Here is a 17,710-nt window from a genome sequence, read left to right as displayed (position 1 = left end):
GTATATATGTGCATAGAGGATCTCTCTCTCTGGGTTTTGTATAGGCAGTTGTGACTTGTCTGTGCCAGGTGAGCAATTAGAATTTGGCATATGAGCTGCCAGAAAGCAGGATAAGAAAGGTCTTTGTTCATTACTGGCTGCTAATACAAGTGTTGGGGATGGAATGACATATGAGATGACACAGTGAGTTGGCACATGTGGGAATATTTTGGGGTGATTATTGGGAGACTCTTCAAACAGCTGAAACATAAGTTGAAAGTAACTGATGCTTTTTATTTTGGAAAGCAGGTAGGAATTTCTAGCTAAATTCACAAATGCCACTTGTAAACAGAAGAGAAATGTTCATTCTTTTCTTGATTTGTTGGTTATGGGAAAGAAATCTTCCATGGTGGTGCAAAACAGACAGTTGTGATCCTGAATGCTATGGGGTGAAATACGTCTCTGAAAATACTGTATTAATGGCTTCTTACTTTCAGTGGTTTTAAGTACAAGATTGAATGCAGGCATTTTTTTAAAAAAAGTAATTGCCCATCCTTGGGTCTCTTCACAGGTCTGTGTTTTTAAATACTGCAGAAACATACTACATTTCATTTCAAGACTGATATTTATTAGTCTAAATCATGCATTTAGACACAGATGTACATACTAGAATTAGGGACTACTTAGTTTTATTATAGGATTGTGAGAGCCAGCAGGTGAAGTGTACCTCAGTATTTTAAGAATTAAAGAAACTGCTCTCCTTCAGTCTTAGTAGATGTTAGGTCATTCTTTATAATTTTTCTTTGTTCAGAAAAAAAAAGTGAGAATTTGAATTGTTACTGTGTTGGGTGGTGTTAGCAATGCTCCACAGCACGACTTCTCCGAGGTGGTTGTGGAGTTCAGGTTCACAAGTTCTTTGTGCCCCCCCGATTAACAACTCATACACACAGTTTTTTGGTTGTGTGTACATAGCTGCTCTTTATAAAAATTAAGTTACTTAAAGTTAGAAATTGCAAGCCACTGACAAAATCTCCTGTTTGAGTAGGTTCGTATTTACAGATATTTTCAAGTGTTTTTCATGTAACCCTCAGTTTCTAAAATTACTCTGCCCCCTTATTAAAATAAAAAAGTTTATTACTGACAGAGATAATTTGTACATGGTTGCAATTTTCAAGAATACCGGTTGTAAAAAGTACATTTTTCTTCTGTAATGGATGAGGAACATTTTAACTGTTTAGTGAGTCTCAGCTGAATAGCACCCAATAAAAATATGACTTTGTGGTCCTAGCCCCATAAAGAATTGTTTTGCATTAATTTAATTATTTTTTTAATATAGTGAAGGATGTGATATGGGCATTTTCCTCATGACAAGAGGAAATTAAGTGGCTGCTCATATCCACAGAAAAGTATGACTGAAACCCTAATCAGACAAATGTGTAATTATATGATGAGTAGTTCACACTATATTTAGAGTGCTTGTTTGTGTAGGCCGAGTGTGTGTATACATACCCATGAATACACATGCATTATATATCTGGATAGATAAAAAAGGGGTTACCTAAATTTCTGTGTAGATTTTTATATAAAGAGTTCTCCCAGGTTAGGTGAGCTAACTTTGATGTCTCTGTGCTGGAAGGAGTGATGAGATTTCAGGGATCCGGTCTTACGCTGGACTTCTGTGTAACCCCTCTCAGCCTGAAGTATACCTGTGAAGTATAGATGAAATGTTATTTACACACTTCAGATAAACTTTACAAAGATTTGCTTGGGGAGGTACTGGCAGAGCATCACAGTAAAGCTGAGAAACAACCGTACTTTTTTAAGCAACAGGTCTGTTGTCAGTTTGCTATTGGGAGTTCTGCCCAGCAGAGCATAATATCACCATAATGATTGAGTGAGAGAAGATAGAATAAGGAAATGCAGATTGTTGTCATTGGTACTGATAAATATTGCTGTTATTAGAGGCAGATGTGATTTTTCCTGACCTTTTCATCCAGTCTGTTTTCTCCCTGCCATGCTCCTTTTAGGGATTTGTGCTTGCTGTTACCGTCATCCGAGAGGCCACGGAGGAGATCAGATGTTACATGCGCGACAAGGAAGTGAACTCGCAGATCTACAGCAAGCTCACAGCGAGAGGTCGGCTCAGTGGCTCCAGCGTGCCTGCAGCATCCCAGAGTGGCTGCGGCAGCGCCGGGGGTTGCAACTCAATCAAATGCTGCTGACAGTCGGAGAAGCAGAGTTCAAGGGATGGGGAGGGGGGTATGGGCTTGCAGGCACGTGGCTTCACGGCCACGCTGCCGCTGCAGAGGCCTCGGGGCTCCGGGTGGCTTCTCGTGGATGGCTTCTCACCAGGCTGCGGTGGATGCTGGGCTTTGCTGAGGGTCTCCTAGGGAGATGCACAGCTAACGCAAGGGGGGGGTGTGTTAATAGCCTTGGATAACTTCAGAGCATCATCTTGGCTGCTCAAGGCATGGGGAGCAGGCAGCCGGTGCGTTTACACACACAGGAGCCTGCCTGGTGGGCTGTGGAAGTTCAATGCAGCCAGTACCAGGCAGGGGTGGACTTCTGAGCAGCTGATGTGATATTTTTAAACTCTGCTTGCTCCTGCAGTGTAGGCCAAAACTTCTTTCCCAATCATTGCCCCTTCTTTGTGGATTGGCGTCACCGAGGGAGAGACAAATACAGCAGACAGCATAGTAGGAAGAAAACAAGAATAGAGCTGTAGTAGATGTGATATGTTGTTTGGGGTTTTCTGTTTGTTTGTTTTCCTTCCAATTTTGGTAATAGTGCACTTGTCTTCTCCCTGCATGTGTTTTTTGCTTGTTCACCCTGTTGCTAAGAGAGACAGATCTAAGAAGGATTCATATGAACTACCAACTCATATTCTTTAATGGAAACAGCAAATATGTGCTTCAAAAAGGGAGGAGGTTCCACATAGGCAGATAATTTGCAAAAGCACTTTACTAGAAGAATTAAATCTAGGTCTGTGAAATTGTTAGATGGTTATGCAGAGGCAGATCCAACTAATGAGAGCGAAGGTAGGCAGTGTTGTAGTGTCTGGGACTGGGAACTGTTTCAGCACAGGTACAGCAAATCATAGTTAAATAAAAGTACTCTGTATACTGAAGGAGCTTGTGAGTGTTAAATTTCAGGTGACTTGCTTGAGATGCTGACATGTTCCATCACTTTTTGAACAAGCAGTACTGGTTGAGTTTCATAGTTTTTTCTGAGTTGTACCAGACAGGGACTTACATCATGCAAGTCCTTTGCTAAAAGAGACTGTGTGATATGTTATCACATCTTTTGTGTATTTCTGTTAGCAGTGACTGATGTAGTTCCTTATATTGGCAATATCTTCTCTTGTTTTTTTTTTTTTTTTTTTTTTTTTTTTTTTTGTATACATCGTCTTTAGCCCCTTCCTCCAACTGTGAGGATCTTGGAGACCTTGTTTGTAAGTGAGCCCAGGCTGCAGCTCAGCTGTGTCTGATCCCTGGCTCTGGCCATTGTTTACAGCTGTGCCGTACTTAACAAAGACATTTAAATTATCGTTTGAAAAATCGAATGCTGCCTCACTATGGAGTTACTCCTAATACCATGACAATGATGGCGAGGCCAAAGTTTTGTTTTTAAAAAGCGAATGAACTGAATTTAAGCAACTTTTTTTTTTCCATTTCCAGTTTCTTTGTTACAAAAGTTTATAACCCTGAATTAAGATGCAGTGAACTAGGTGTAGTAAAAATATACTGCTTTCAACACTTGCACTTTTAAGAATAAGGCTGCTTTTTAAATGTAATTGCTCAAGGCTGTATATATTTCACATGCTGGGAATTATGAGGCAACTCCGAACTAGGGAGTTTGAGTTTCTGAATATTAAATCCCCTTTTAATAACGTGTTCTTACTACAACACTTAAAATGCTTGGCAACCAACAAAAGCCTCATCCAAGAGGGGTGTACTACATCTATTTGAAGATATAAAAGAGTTGCCTTCTGGATTCTATTCAGTGATCTATAAGGGGCCTGACCTCTCCTTTAGTTCTTTTCATATTGCTATTACGTTTCCCATGAATGATTTCCCTCCCCCCAGTCCTTTAACTTTTCTAATTTTGTGAAAGAAACCAAGGAGGATTGACAGCTGGGCACTAGCTGAAAATCTTAAGCCACTTTATTTAGCATGAATTTAGTGCAGAAACAGGAATGAGACTCTCTAGCAGTATAGTCTAGAGTAGGAAAACCACAGAAAATTACATGATTGTTTTGTAGTTTGGGGAGGAAAGTAATTTTCTATCTCTTACTGAATCTCAGTACTCAAGCTTTTCACGAGACCTGAACATCTACTTTTTCACTGATTAAAACCTTAACACCTCTGAAAATCACCTAGGAGCAGGGAAGTATCTTGTGAGGCCACCATGGCTGGAGAATAGAAGACTGTTGGGTTTGTTTTATTGTATCTGTTAGTATGGTTAGAAAACGTAAGTAAGCTTTCAAGGAAGCTCTTCATCAGGTTAGAAGTAGAAGCAGAAAATATCAAAAGAAATTGAGAACAGCTGATCTTAATGATTAATTTTCAGTGTAGCTGACAAAACTCCAGGTAGGACTTGCCTTGGACTGTTTACAGGCTGTTTCAGTTTTTTTGCGTGTGGTTTGTGGTGGTGGTGATGTTGTTTTGTTTTGTTTTTTGTTGAATAGCATGGTTCATGCTTCAGGATATTGGCACAGCCCTGTGCTGAAAAGAGGTGGTACAGAAGGGTACTGATGCACAAAAGCCTTCTGAAATGTTGCTATATAATTATTTTTTAAAACTTAACAATAGCTTCTCCTCTAAAGCCAGTGCTTTGCAGGAGGGGGATTAGGTGAGGCTCGACACTGAGCACTGCTGTCTTGAAGATTGGCTCTAATGGATCTAATGGAGCACTGTAGCTTTCTCCAAGCTATTTTTATTTCTCCCGAGTATTTGCACTAAGCTGCAGTTAAGGTGGCTGGAGAATTGTTTCTCCCGTCTCCAACTTTGGCCTCCCAGTGCAACCCCACGGATGTAAATACATACTGAGGTCTGAATGAAGTCAGTGAGACTTAAGCACGTGCTTATATGTGGTTTTGAATAGGGATAGACGTAAGCACAGATTTAAGTGCTTTCCCGAATGGGGATCCTCTTGTCCTCTTTGTGTGCGGTTCCCTGTGCAGAGCCGCGGCTGCAGCGCGGCCGGGCACAGCTCCTGCAGCCGGCCGGGACCGCTCCAGCTCAGCACAGCCCCCAGCGTGGTCCCCCACCCTGGGGAGGGGGGTGCGTATTTTGGATTTGCAGCTTTCTCCTGTACATGAAGCTTTTTTCATGCGCTGCTCTTGTTAAACTTTTTAAGAATCACTAAGCTGCTTGCTTGGTAGAGAAAAAGGAAAAATCCTCTTTGGTTCATATTTTATTTTGAATATAGTTGCTGAATTCCAGGGCCTAATCTTTTTGGAGGGCAGCATGAGGCAGAGTACGCAGTAGTGTATTTTGTCTGGTCCTTTATTTTACGTAACATCAAAAAAACTCCACCCTGAACCTCTTTTCTCTCTCTACCAGTATGATCCATTTATGTTCCAAAACGATGAAACAGGGAGACTTCTGGAAAGCAGGTTTTTTTTAATAGAAAGCTCTCCATTTAAAGGACAGTTGTTTGGATTGTAATAAAAAATAATCAAATTTCAATCCCCTATTCATAAACCTACAAGCCTCCTTGTGTTCCGAAGTCTGTGTGCTGACTTTCTGCTTGATAGAAAGCTAAAACTGTGCTTGCAAATTCTTGGTTTGTTTTTCTTCTCTCGCAGCCCCCTTCCCTGAGTAACACTGCATAATAGAGAGAAACTCCACAGAAAGCAATGGGAAGAGACCTCCTACTGAGGGGTGCTACTTAAGATACAGATCATTGGCATTTACCAGCCATATAAAAACAATATTTTCCCAAACCCTCTGAGTCTTGCTCCACAGTTTATACAGCATAAGGCTGCAAAAGCCAAAAGTTTGGTTCAGGCACATCCAAACAACCTTCTTTTTCCCAGATGCATTTAACTTGTTTTAATAAACCTCTGGCTTCGTCTTTAATTCCAAATTAAGTGTTTTATTCTGTACCTTAGTGAAGTTCTTTAGATATATTGTGAAGTCTTAAGTGCTCCTATGGTAGAAAAAGGCACCTCTTCTGTCTAATATGTTTAATACTTTAAATAACCTGCTTTGTAGTGTATCCATCATGCTGCAGATTTGGTGATAATTTTGAAGACTGTAGCTTAAGCTGGAACAAACTGCATTTTATTATGTTTACTTTTTTGTCTTTAAAAAAATAAATCAGGATACAGCAAAGAATAAACAAATGCCAATCAAATTTTAATAACAGATTTTTAAAAAATAAGTGATCAAGACTAGTTGCTTTTTAAAATTGTGTTAATCGCTGACTTGTATTCTGAGGAACTTTAGAAAATATAAACTGGAAGCATTTTAAGTGCTAAATAAACCTATGTGTATTTAAAGGAAGCACTTCAATATGCATTTATAAAAGCAGAAATTTATTATTACAAAAATACTTTAAAAGCAGAGCAATACTGGGAAGTGAAGCAGTTGTGTTATTAGCTAGTTTGTTAAACATGCATGAGAAAACATCTAATGTTTAGGAAGTAGTTTCCCCACAGAAAGAAAAAGGAATTACAGAATTCCCAAGATCAAAATAAAACTAATTCAAGTAAGTTGCTTTATAGGAGTCCTGAGTCAAAGGAAACATCTGGTCCTGCGCCTTCTTAGCAGGACATGTGGTACATACTGCAGAGATGTCATCCATGAGAGGCCAGGAGTATGGCTGGAAAAGCAGAATTAGCTTTGCTACCTAAAAAGGGCATCTCATTTATAAAGGAGTTCTAAAATTGTGTGTTGGTTAGAAAGGTCCTCTCCTTATTTTGCCTGAAAACAGCTGAGGTTGGGAGGGTTATTGAACAAGACAAATCTGCTTCAGCTGCTTTGATTTTTCTCAGATTGGAAAAATTTTAAAGCAGATGATACTGTTTTGAGAATAATGATCCAAAAAGCCTTTTATGTGCATAATGATAGGAAATCATCATGTTGTAGCTTTGTCCAGGTGTTAATTTTTCTTTGCCAGCATCAATTTACATCATCAAGAAAAGCACTACAAAAGTAAGTTCCCATTTCTGAGCCCTGCAAGTAGTGCTTTCTATACTGACAGTCACCAAATGAATCCTTTAAAAGCAATACATAAAATATGGTTAAACAAATCCATCTCTTCTTCCAAAAGCTTTTTTGCACCATGGTTTAGGAATTGCTGTGCCTATGTAGGGACAGCACACAGGGGTTTTTTTCCTCCTTTGCACAGGAGTATATTCAAAAGCACTTTTTGTTGTTTTGTGAATAACCGTATTAAAAGGGGAGGAAGAGATGTTATCTGTCAGACCCTTTTAGTGTCATAGTACCTAACTTTGTATAGCCCATACAGAGGACTGCCAGGGATGCTTTTTTGGATCCTCTTGGAGTGCGGCTTTTCTTTTCAAGCCGCTGCGTAATGGACTCTTAATCCCCGGTATGCTTCCTGCCCCGGCAGAGATGTCTTTAGCCCAGCGTTCATTCTGTTTACCCTTTTTTTAAAAACCCAAAATCTCACATGGCAAAACCCAGAATCCATGAAAGACCTATGAGATATTTGTGAAATGGGCCATGACTGCTTATAATTTGTAGGAATAATTACAGCATGTAAGGAAGTCTGCATTTATTAGCAGCAGTGATGAAGCATGTTGTTAAGCACACAGTGTGTCACCAAAGCAGCAGGCTGCCGGGAGCCCAGAATGGCTTTCATTGTTAATTTGGAGCAGAAACACTGAAGCATATCCTGAGAAGGATGCTAATGAAGGGACTGCCAGTAGTAAAATCCTAGTGACCTTTGTGCTTTGTGCTAATTTCTATTCCCCCACCCTTCCCCCTTCTCTTTTCCCCCTGAGCTGCTATCTGGCCAGTTAGCCCGTGAATTTCGAGGTACAGTAGGAGTGTTGTCCATGCCGGGGTGAGTTCCACGTGCCTCCCCCACTTCCACTCAAATCACAGCAGATTAAAGAGGCTTTTGTTGAAATATAACAGACAGACACATAGAGCCAGGGTTCAAATTAACTGCTTATAAATCACTAGTTAGTGCGAGAAGCCAAATCTAGAGCTAGCTAATGATTTGAAATTACTAGCCAATTGTTAAATTAATCCCCTGTTTTAAAGCAACTGGGAAATATTTGACAGCTGCAGAGAAATAAATATTTATGCGTTTTCTGTAGGACCCATTCTCTGCAGGGCTTGTTCGGGCTGTGCCCATTGAGAGTCAAAGGAGAGGTGGTAGAGCTGAGCCAGATACAAGAGCTGCGGCATGGAAGGAAATGAGCCTGGTTTTTAAGATGGGCCCATTGTACACACAGCTTCCAGGTCTTGGCATGAGAGTTCAGCTTTAAATTTTCAACCACCTAAGGAGGAGGAGTCTGGAGTTAATGGTTCCTTGCTGTAATTGTCCTATTTTGGCTCTGTTGCCTGCCTGATGCTGCCAGTAATTTTGAATTCCTGGGTGAAGCAGTACAAAAAAAGTTTAAGGACTTCTTTCAGAGTTGTCACTAGAGAGTGACCAGGGCGTTTCTGCATCCAGGGCTGAGGTCTGGAGCTGTTAGACGAGAGGCTTTCAGCCCTTTGCACAGATTGAAACCCATTGCTTTACCCGGTGGGAGGAGTGGACTTGGTTAGTCTTTACAGGGCAGCATTGCCTAATTCTTGTGATGAAAATGATACCCGTTTTCTCCAGAACAGTGAAGTGAAAGGAAGGGAGGTAAGGATCATTGCACAGCACCCACAAACCCTGTCCTGCCATTGCTCTAATGCACTGATATCTTTCCTTTGCAGGGACTGTGAAGGTGAAGAGCTCTAATATACAAGTAGGCGACCTCATCATTGTTGAAAAGGTTAGCCTTTATGTGTAACTTTACACAGAAGAGTAGTTTTTTTGTGAGACCATAGAAAATGAGATATTTTTAAAGCATATTTTTTCACAATAGGCTTAGAATGTCAAGTGTTGAACACTAGTTACAATATTTCATCACTTTCCAGGGTTCCTTCACCCTGCTGAAATAGCATCATCATCTTTACAAATGAGAGCAAATATGTGGATACGCACCTATAACCTAATTTCTCCACTTATAGTAAGCTAAAAAGCCTCCCTGATCCTATCTCTGACTGTTGGACTCAGGTTAAATACCTGATACAAATGCAACATCCAAATATTGCTTTGGGTGTCAACAACACAAGTATTGGGAGACACAGTGATCCATTTGTAGGCAGTGGTGTGTACAGGTATATTTTCCCCTTTATACAAATTTATGTGTAATTTTTTTATCCACTTATTTTTTTTTTTCACATACTCCGTGCAAGCAGCTATGACCTCTAAAACCATCAGCATGAAAATACAGAAGAGAAAAATGGTAGCTGTAGATTCCAGATACATGCTTTTTTCTAGCATAGGACTTCTTGAAAGGAAACCAGTATTACTTTAAAATTTCTTCGTTCTTCTAGAATTGCTCACTAGCCCTTTTGTAAACCCACCTGTTGGGTCTGGCCAGTGGGAGCTGGCACCAGTTATTATTCTGCATTTGGAATTCTGTAGGGAAGTGAGTTTAGGATTCAAAGCAAAAAGAATACCAAACTTCAGTTTGACAAAGAAATCATCTTTCTGCTCCATATCCCCTTTGCTTGTCACGGTGGAACTGTGGAAGGTGGCTGCACACGCGTGCAGGGGTGTATGCACAATAATAGCCTTTCTTCTCCTAACAGAACCAGCGGGTCCCTGCTGACATGATCTTCCTGAGGACGTCGGAGAAGAATGGTAAACATCTGGAACCAATTGTCAAAATAGCCATTAACCTTTCACTGGTTGTTTAGAGAAAATTATCTTTTGGAAATGTGAAAGAAATAGATAATAGTAAAATTTTAGAGAGACAGAGAATTCAGATGCTTTTATGGACTGCCACTTCTCGGGATGTTATACTCTTTTTGTTTGCAAATCAAAGAATGTAGGTTGTGGAATCCAGCGTAAATGAATCTGGTTGCATAACAGTTCGAGTTTTAGATGTAAATCATTCTACTTGCCGTTCAGGTTTGTTTTGTTAAGTTTGGGATAAGGAAATGTTTGATCAGAAGGATTAGAAAACAAAGACTAATGAGAACATTTCAAATGTCTTAAAGATACAGTGCAGAGTCTCACTGTATTCTGGACTAGGTAGAAGGAAATGAATGCGTGATGCAAGAATATCATTCTTTCTTTATTAACAAATGCTACTTGAAATTGGATACTGTTTCCAAAGAAAGAAGAGTGTCCTAGGTATGAAGCCATTTCATGAGTTACAGATGTACCTGAGACAGATCTGGAAAGAGCACTGACTGGTGTTGAAAATCTACAGGGTCTTGCTTCCTTCGCACTGACCAGCTGGATGGTGAGACAGACTGGAAGCTGCGGCTGCCTGTTACCTGTACTCAGAGGCTGCCAACTGCTTCGGTAAGCTGCTTTCATACAAAATACTGTACTTGGTAAACACGTGTATCTGTTTTACACATGTATCTGTTTTACCTGAAAAAATACTCAGCTACTTCAGTTAATGGGCTATTTTGAGAAGCAGGTTAATGCAGCGTTGTTCTGCACAGGGCTCGGTGCATGCTACAGATTATCTCTGGCAACAAAGAATATGAGGGTAGAGCAGCTCTTCGCAAGTCCCAAACAAGATTTCAGGTCAGGTGAATCCAGGTGTCTGTCATGGCAAAGCTGTGCCAGGAGGCACCGGGGTTGGCAGCTAGAGTTTGACCTTGCAGCAGCAGGTGGCTAATAGTAGGATGCTCCTATTTTCTTTTTCCTCTCCAGAGACCATTGCAATAACTTACTGCAGGATAGGTACCCTTGTTGGTGGTACTTCTCAGATGCTCCCTTTCATTCCTTGCACTACAATTCATACATTTTTGTGAAATGGCTTCAGAGGCCATTAAGTTTTCATTGCTTGCCTTTATGTAAGGATGAGTGTCACCATGGAAGTGCTACTGTATGATCTGAAATAAGCATATAATGTCCATCAGACGTGCTGTTTCCCAAAATGTCTAGCTCAAGTAGTTTGTGCATTGTGTTGGTTTGTTTTTTAAAAGAAAAAAAAAAGGGGGGGGGGGAATCAGAGTACCTGCTTTATTTATGTTCTATCTGTAAAATGTGCAAAAAGTTTATTTTATACAAAGGCTTTGAAGCAAGGCATTCTCTTCATGGAGTTCATGCATGTGTAGGGGTCAGCAGTGAAAACACTGCAGAATTGGCATATCTTGTTACCACAGAACTGTTCCTAGTGACACTGGCATCTTGAACTAAATACTGAGTGATAGTGTGTTCCTTGGTTGTCTTGGAAGACTTGTCCAAACCTTCTTTGCTATGAAGTAAGAAGTGTCTCAGGCTGTCTTATTATTCAGACTGAAATTTATTTTATGGGGCACCATCATCTAAGTAACTCCCAGGAGTCTCTCAGGTATCAGTTCAAGAGCTACTCTTCAGTGAAACTGGTACACCCGTTGTATTTTGTCTTAGGCAGTTGGGCTCCAGTAAGTAACACGATTTAGTAATTATCTTAACTTGATAAGTAACTCTTGCTCAAAATATTTTGGTAGAAACATTTGTACATTATTAAAATGTGGTTGTCTAACTGCCAGAACATGTCTGTTTTATAGGACCTACTGCAAATCCGATCCTATGTGTATGCAGAAGAACCCAATATTGATATACATAACTTTGTGGGGACCTTCACAAGGGTGAGTCTTGCTGACATATGCTTGAAATATATGGAGCATTTGCTATGCAAACCTGCTGAATGCTACCAGAATGACAGAGTTTTTCAGGAGAATTAGTGAAGTCTGTCTTGCCATTCTTTGTCTCTTCTTTCTTCTTTTTTTTCTTCCTTTTTTCTTTTTTTTTTTTTTTTTTTTTTTGTCTTCATAAAATCCATGAAATAAACCTGAAGCAAAAATACAGTTATTTAAGCCTTGACTTGGAGACAATGTCACAGGCTGTTTGGGATTAAGGACTTTACTCTGAAGGTATTAGATCTGAAAATTCAGACAGAGATTGGTAGTTACATATTCATGGTGCCTGTTCAGATGGAAATCTGGACAACTATGGACTCTGTAAGTTAAAAACCTTTAATTGTGAAAAGACAGAGGATCTTAGCTAGATCAGGCAAAAGCAGTCATAAATCTGAGCCAGTTGGTTTTTTGCCTTCAGTTGCATGCAGCCTATGTGAACTCAGTTGTATCTGCTCCCTGTTTCATAGGGCAGCAGCTCAGAACTACTATGAAATATCACCATGGAAAAAAAATATATATTTTGACTTGTTGGGAAGATGCATTGCCTACTTGGGACAAAAGGTTGTGTTTTTTTCCCCTCAGTGGGATTATGAACATTTTGAGAGATTCATCTGAGGACCCTTGGAGAGCTTTCAGAGGACAAATGGTTTTGTAACAAATAAGAGACAGTTACAGCTTTTTAGAAGTTGTCTGCTACTATTTTAGCTCAAAATTGTAGGTTTTGCCCTTTTATCTTTGTGTCATGGTTTAATCTGGTTTAATAGTGCAGGCCTGGAAGAAGAGTTTCAGTGGCTCAGGGAGACAGTTTTTGTATAAAACCTGGACTGATGTTAATTTACTTTCTCATGCAAAGGTACAGTTGTGTACCATTAATCTTTTGGTGCCTAAGAGGAATCATGCTTTTTTGTAACTGGTCTCTGGTGCATATCAGACAACTTTCCAGGTATCACTGAGCAGTCCAAACAGGTTCTCGGCGAGATCTTAGAGTAGCAGGAGAAATGCTATTAATCTGCGTGAGCCAAGTGAGGGAACATTTTCCTGTAGTCCCTGGAGAGCTGCTGAAAAAAATCCCTTTCTCATTTATGATTCCTGGAGGACTACTAGGCAGAGTTATCTTAACAGATTTCCCCTACCACCCCCCCCCCCCCCGCCCCCAAACCTTCTGCTCCACTGAAACAAAGTGCTCATGTTCTTAACCCAACCAGAGATTTACCCAGGTTTGTGAAAATGCTCTGTCTTATCAAGAAGTCCTCTACCAACGATTCCAGTGTCCCTCTCCAGACACCTCTGTGTAACTCTTTCACCCACTGGCCTTTCACACTACTGACAATTTGGTTTTTATCCTGTTGTAGGAGGACAGTGACCCTCCAGTGAATGAAAGTTTAAGCATAGAAAACACCCTATGGGCCAGCACAGTGATTGCATCAGGTAAGATGGAGGCATGTGTAATTTTTTTTTTTTTTTTTAAGGGAATATGTTAACAATTTTTAAAGGTCTTTTTGTAATGGAATAATAATCTATGTCAGTTGGAGAAATTAGCAGTTGGAATGAGGTTTCCCACTTGTCCTAACACCTCTGGGGAGCTGAGCTGACATCTAATTGCCTCTTGGACATTCCTAGATGAGAAAGAATTGGAGTGGCCTTTGGGCACTCCTTTAGCATCTAGGACCAGAATAGCACTTAATTGCTCTCCACATTGACATCCTAATGTGTAACAGAAATGGTGTCAAATAGATTCTGGTAACAGAAGCTAACATGAAAGATTTCCAGGTAAGTGCTTCCATTGACTTAGTCTTACACACTTTCAAAAAGGAAAAAAATAAATTCTTTGACAGATTTTGGTTTTATATATACAATAAGCTCCCAAGGTCTGAGATTAATCAATGCTCTCTTGTAGAGGCTTGTCAAAGTAAAAGCCTTGTTCCTCTCCTGTCCAATGCACTTGCAAGGTTTGTAGGGCAGTAGCTGGAGGAGAGTGAAATTCTGTTCTGGAATTGAAGTTGTTGAATGGAGAGACTTCACAGTGCAGTACTGTGAATTAATAATGGAATTAATAATAATGGAAAGAAACATGAACTTCTAAAGATTTTTTTTTGCTGAAGCATTTAAAAAATTTTCGTTTGCTCTTTTAAAGCAGAAAACAGTGAATAAATTTTATTCCTGTATGTTTCCATCTAGTCTTGCTCTGACTCATCTTTGAAATGTATTACAGTGTTGTCACAGTGCTGTAACCACGAGATCTTAATAAACTAGTTGCTCAAATACAATTTAATCAAGTAAATTATGTTTCTATACTAGTAATTGCATGCAGTAGGTAACCTACCATCCTCTCCTCTGACTGTAGACACCTGTAGTCAGCCTGACACCTTCAGATACCCATCAGGCTGCTTAATGCACGAGTCTCAGCTCATCACGCTTGGAACAAAACAGACAGGGAAATGGAAAGCCATTTTTCATGTGATTCTGTCCTGTATGGCTACTGTCCCCACAGCCCTCTTTGCTGGGGGCACTTTCTTGCCTCATGTATTGAAGCTTTAATTTGTACCAACTCTTGACCAGTGCAGATCTCACACTGCCATGGCTGAGCCTAACATGGGGTGGGGGGGTGGGTTACAGTGAATACTCCTACTGAAATCAGAGGGAAGTGCTGTCCTGCCCTCAGCACGCTCACAGTCAGTTCTTGCTGAGGGTAGAAGCTCTACCTCTGCTGTATGCTCAGCTGTGTGTAGTATACACGTGGGTGCGGACAATTTTCCCTGAAGGAGAGCACAGCACACACTCTGCTCCACCTGGTCACTACTCCAGTGCTGTTCAGAAGTCTTGGGTGGTCTTGGTGTCTGTATCAGGGTATGCAGCAGCCTCCTCTCTGCGCAAGTGAACTTACTTTTTGAAGCAAATCCTTATTTCTAAGGTATTTGTAGGTAGACATCTCTGAGTTCAGTCAATAGGAATAACATTTGCAAATATTTTCATCGTTTCAAATGGTTTATGCAGTGGAGTCTGTTTTGAATGGCCATAAAACAACTACAACTAGAAACACTATTAATACATATCAGTCTGCTTTCAAGCTGTTTTCTGGCCCTGGTGGGTTTTCCTTCTCATTTTGACTGACTTGATCAATATAATACGCAGTTTTGTTTCTCCTATGACAATAATAAATAGCATGCTGTAGGCTATTTCTGTTAGGAGAAAATGGGGATATTATTTTTCTTCCTCTAAGTGAAAGCTGTCAAATTGTGGTGATGCCATCTCACTAGGGCAGCCTTTGCTTGTAAGATGAAGCAGAGCTATGTGGGTTTCTCCATCTGCTGTAGTAAGAATGGGTCTGACTGACTGTTTGCAGTTGATTTGGAGTAGCTGTGCCATCTGCTGATTTAAATTGTGATGATCTTACCACCACCTGCCATCTGGCTCCAGTGATTTGTTGTTGTTCTTTGGCTTTTTTTTTTTTTTTTAAAGGAATGTTTCTCAGCATATTTTTAGAAACCACCTCTTTTGAATCAGTCTTATTTAAAAATAATTCACTTGCAGCTTGTTAAAACTTCGATTGTTAATGGGAGCAGGGGAATAGCAGAGTATAAAATGGCAATGTATTTGCAGCAGTGATTTTTTTTTTTTCTTTTCAGTGTTGTTTTTCTCCATTTTTACAGTCCCCTAAAATTTTCTAGTAAAAAATTAGACTTTGGCAATAACAGCTTTTAAACTCTTGATGGTAGATGGCTTTCTCTTTATGGCTTTTTGCAAAGTGTTTAAGAGAAATCTGTAGAAAACTGGTAATTTATGTTGCTAAACTGTATTATGTTTCTGTGAGAAGAAAAGGGAGAACTTTGTTGCTTTCAGCTCTTTAGCAACTGCAGGACATAGCATTAAAATACACTGATGGGCTCCCAGCAGCTCCATCTGTTACAGTAAGGTAGGAGTTGATATGATTTTGCCTTTTGGTGGGAACAGCAATTAGACAAATACTTAAAGTAAATTGTAGATTTTAGAATAAGGTAATTCTGTCTTTGAAAGCTGTTGGAAGTCATTGGTTTTACTCTGATTGTGGCAACCTTCACCAATAAAGAACTGTAGCCTGGAGCACAGATTTAATTTTGACACAATGAAGGACCACTATCTGGGGTAAGGCAAACTTACCCACACCTAAGTGGGATTCAAAGTGGAGGGAGGAAAACCAAGAAATCCTCCATCCTTAGCAACTTTTATTTAGAGTGGGGAGAGACAACTGACATCAAAAGGGGGTCAGGGAAAGTCAAGAGAGCAAAGCAGTTGAATTCTCTTTCCAGGCACCTTAGTTGATGCAGGCTGTGATGCTGCATCAAGTCCAACCTTATCGGCAGTGTGGTTGAAGACTTACTAACATTTTGTGGGATGTCTTCCGTTCAAAGTCTATGTTTTCATAGGTTTTATATTTCAGCTACTGGCTTTTAAAATTTCTGGTTGCTATTGCTTCTGAAATTAACCTGCTAAAAATTCTTTCCAACTGTCAAGCCTTTGGATCCAACAAGTGTTTTTATAGAGAAAACAAATGGAGGTTGTTTTGCTTCAGGTGATGTGTGCTCTGTCTTGTTTAGGTACTGTTGTGGGAGTCGTCCTCTACACCGGAAGGGAACTGCGCAGTGTGATGAATACTTCAAACCCAAGAAGTAAGGTATGGTGAGGAAAAAGCCTTACAATAAATAAAAAAGGGCAGAAATGTATTGTTTTTAAAAGAAAATCCTTCCAAATATGATATGTACACACTATAGGGATAACCTCATAGGAATAATAATTCATATCTTCGAGCCTACAGTTTAAGTTAGTTACCATAGAACCTATTCCTCTGGTTTTAGGGGTATCCTATTATACATGTATCTTCTCACTTTTTAAAGATTGATAAAACCATTGGTTTTTATGGTTATAGTGAGATAGTCCCGGTTAGAATAGGAAAGCTTATTTTGCTGCATTCTTCTATTACAGCAGAGCTAAGACATAGTGCAGGGATGTTTATACAGTCTGCAGCTTTTGGCAGCATGAATCCTCTCACACCTCTTCATGCATTGCTTAGCTTCCACATGATGGAAGTCTTATAAGATGGGAAGAGTATTGCTTATAAATTTATATATGTTTGTAGTGTTTTAAAAGAGAAGTAGTTGACTAGTGGGGAACGGCTTTTTGGATATGGCAGTTCATTAACTTTGTGAATATTACATTAAGCTAACATATTCATTTATGTGATTGAAAGGTCTGTCTTCTGTTTATTTAGATTGGTCTTTTTGATTTGGAAGTGAACTGTCTTACCAAGATCCTATTCGGGGCTCTCGTGGTGGTCTCACTTGTCATGGTGGCCCTTCAGCACTTTGCTGGCCGTTGGTATCTTCAGATCATAAGATTTCTTCTTCTGTTCTCAAACATCATTCCCATTAGGTAAGGTGATCGCTAAGTCTTTCCAGCATAGTACTGCTTGCGTTGTGTCCTCCTCCATGCTTCTAGTGTGAACAAGCACATAAACTATTACCTGTTCCTCATTTGACAATTAAGCAAATCCAGAAATAGAAAGCAAATTACTGTTCAAACATCAGAATTGCTTTGTTTTTTCTGCTGAATTTGTTCAACGTATTCACCTGCTCAGACTCCAACTCAGGCTGTTGGTTATTCATTTAAGGCCCCTTCTCTCAGTGTTTGGGCTATCTGGTTACTTTGCTAAGAGCAGAGCAAAAAATGGAAAAGGAGGGCTATTTATACAGCATACAGTGTAATAAGACCTGACTGCTTTTTAGAGGGGACTGAAACTTTAATTGTACTATATTAATAAGTAGATTGTTACTTTTGGTGTAGGTCTGGGATTCATTTCAGTTCCATTTTTA

The 17,710-nt window shown here is 39.8% G+C and overlaps 1 protein-coding gene across 2 annotated transcripts in view; it reads left to right on the top strand.

Annotated features, from left to right (window-relative positions):
- The window catches only part of ATP9A (ATPase phospholipid transporting 9A (putative)), a 64,897-nt gene that overhangs the window by 13,191 nt on the left and 33,996 nt on the right, over nucleotides 1-17,710 (top strand). For both annotated transcript variants that reach the window (XM_042800995.1, XM_042800996.1), the window contains exons 4-11: nucleotides 2,007-2,115; nucleotides 8,886-8,944; nucleotides 9,810-9,861; nucleotides 10,436-10,530; nucleotides 11,733-11,813; nucleotides 13,217-13,292; nucleotides 16,439-16,515; nucleotides 17,110-17,270. In XM_042800995.1, coding sequence (XP_042656929.1) covers nucleotides 2,007-2,115; nucleotides 8,886-8,944; nucleotides 9,810-9,861; nucleotides 10,436-10,530; nucleotides 11,733-11,813; nucleotides 13,217-13,292; nucleotides 16,439-16,515; nucleotides 17,110-17,270 — 710 coding nt within the window. The remainder of the gene's footprint in view (nucleotides 1-2,006; nucleotides 2,116-8,885; nucleotides 8,945-9,809; nucleotides 9,862-10,435; nucleotides 10,531-11,732; nucleotides 11,814-13,216; nucleotides 13,293-16,438; nucleotides 16,516-17,109; nucleotides 17,271-17,710) is intronic.

The sequence above is a fragment of the Tyto alba genome, unplaced genomic scaffold (assembly GCF_018691265.1).
Source record: "Tyto alba isolate M040663 unplaced genomic scaffold, T.alba_DEE_v4.0 Super-Scaffold_33, whole genome shotgun sequence".
Taxonomy (NCBI): Eukaryota; Metazoa; Chordata; class Aves; order Strigiformes; family Tytonidae; genus Tyto; species Tyto alba.
This window is presented reverse-complemented; position numbering and strand designations above follow the sequence as displayed.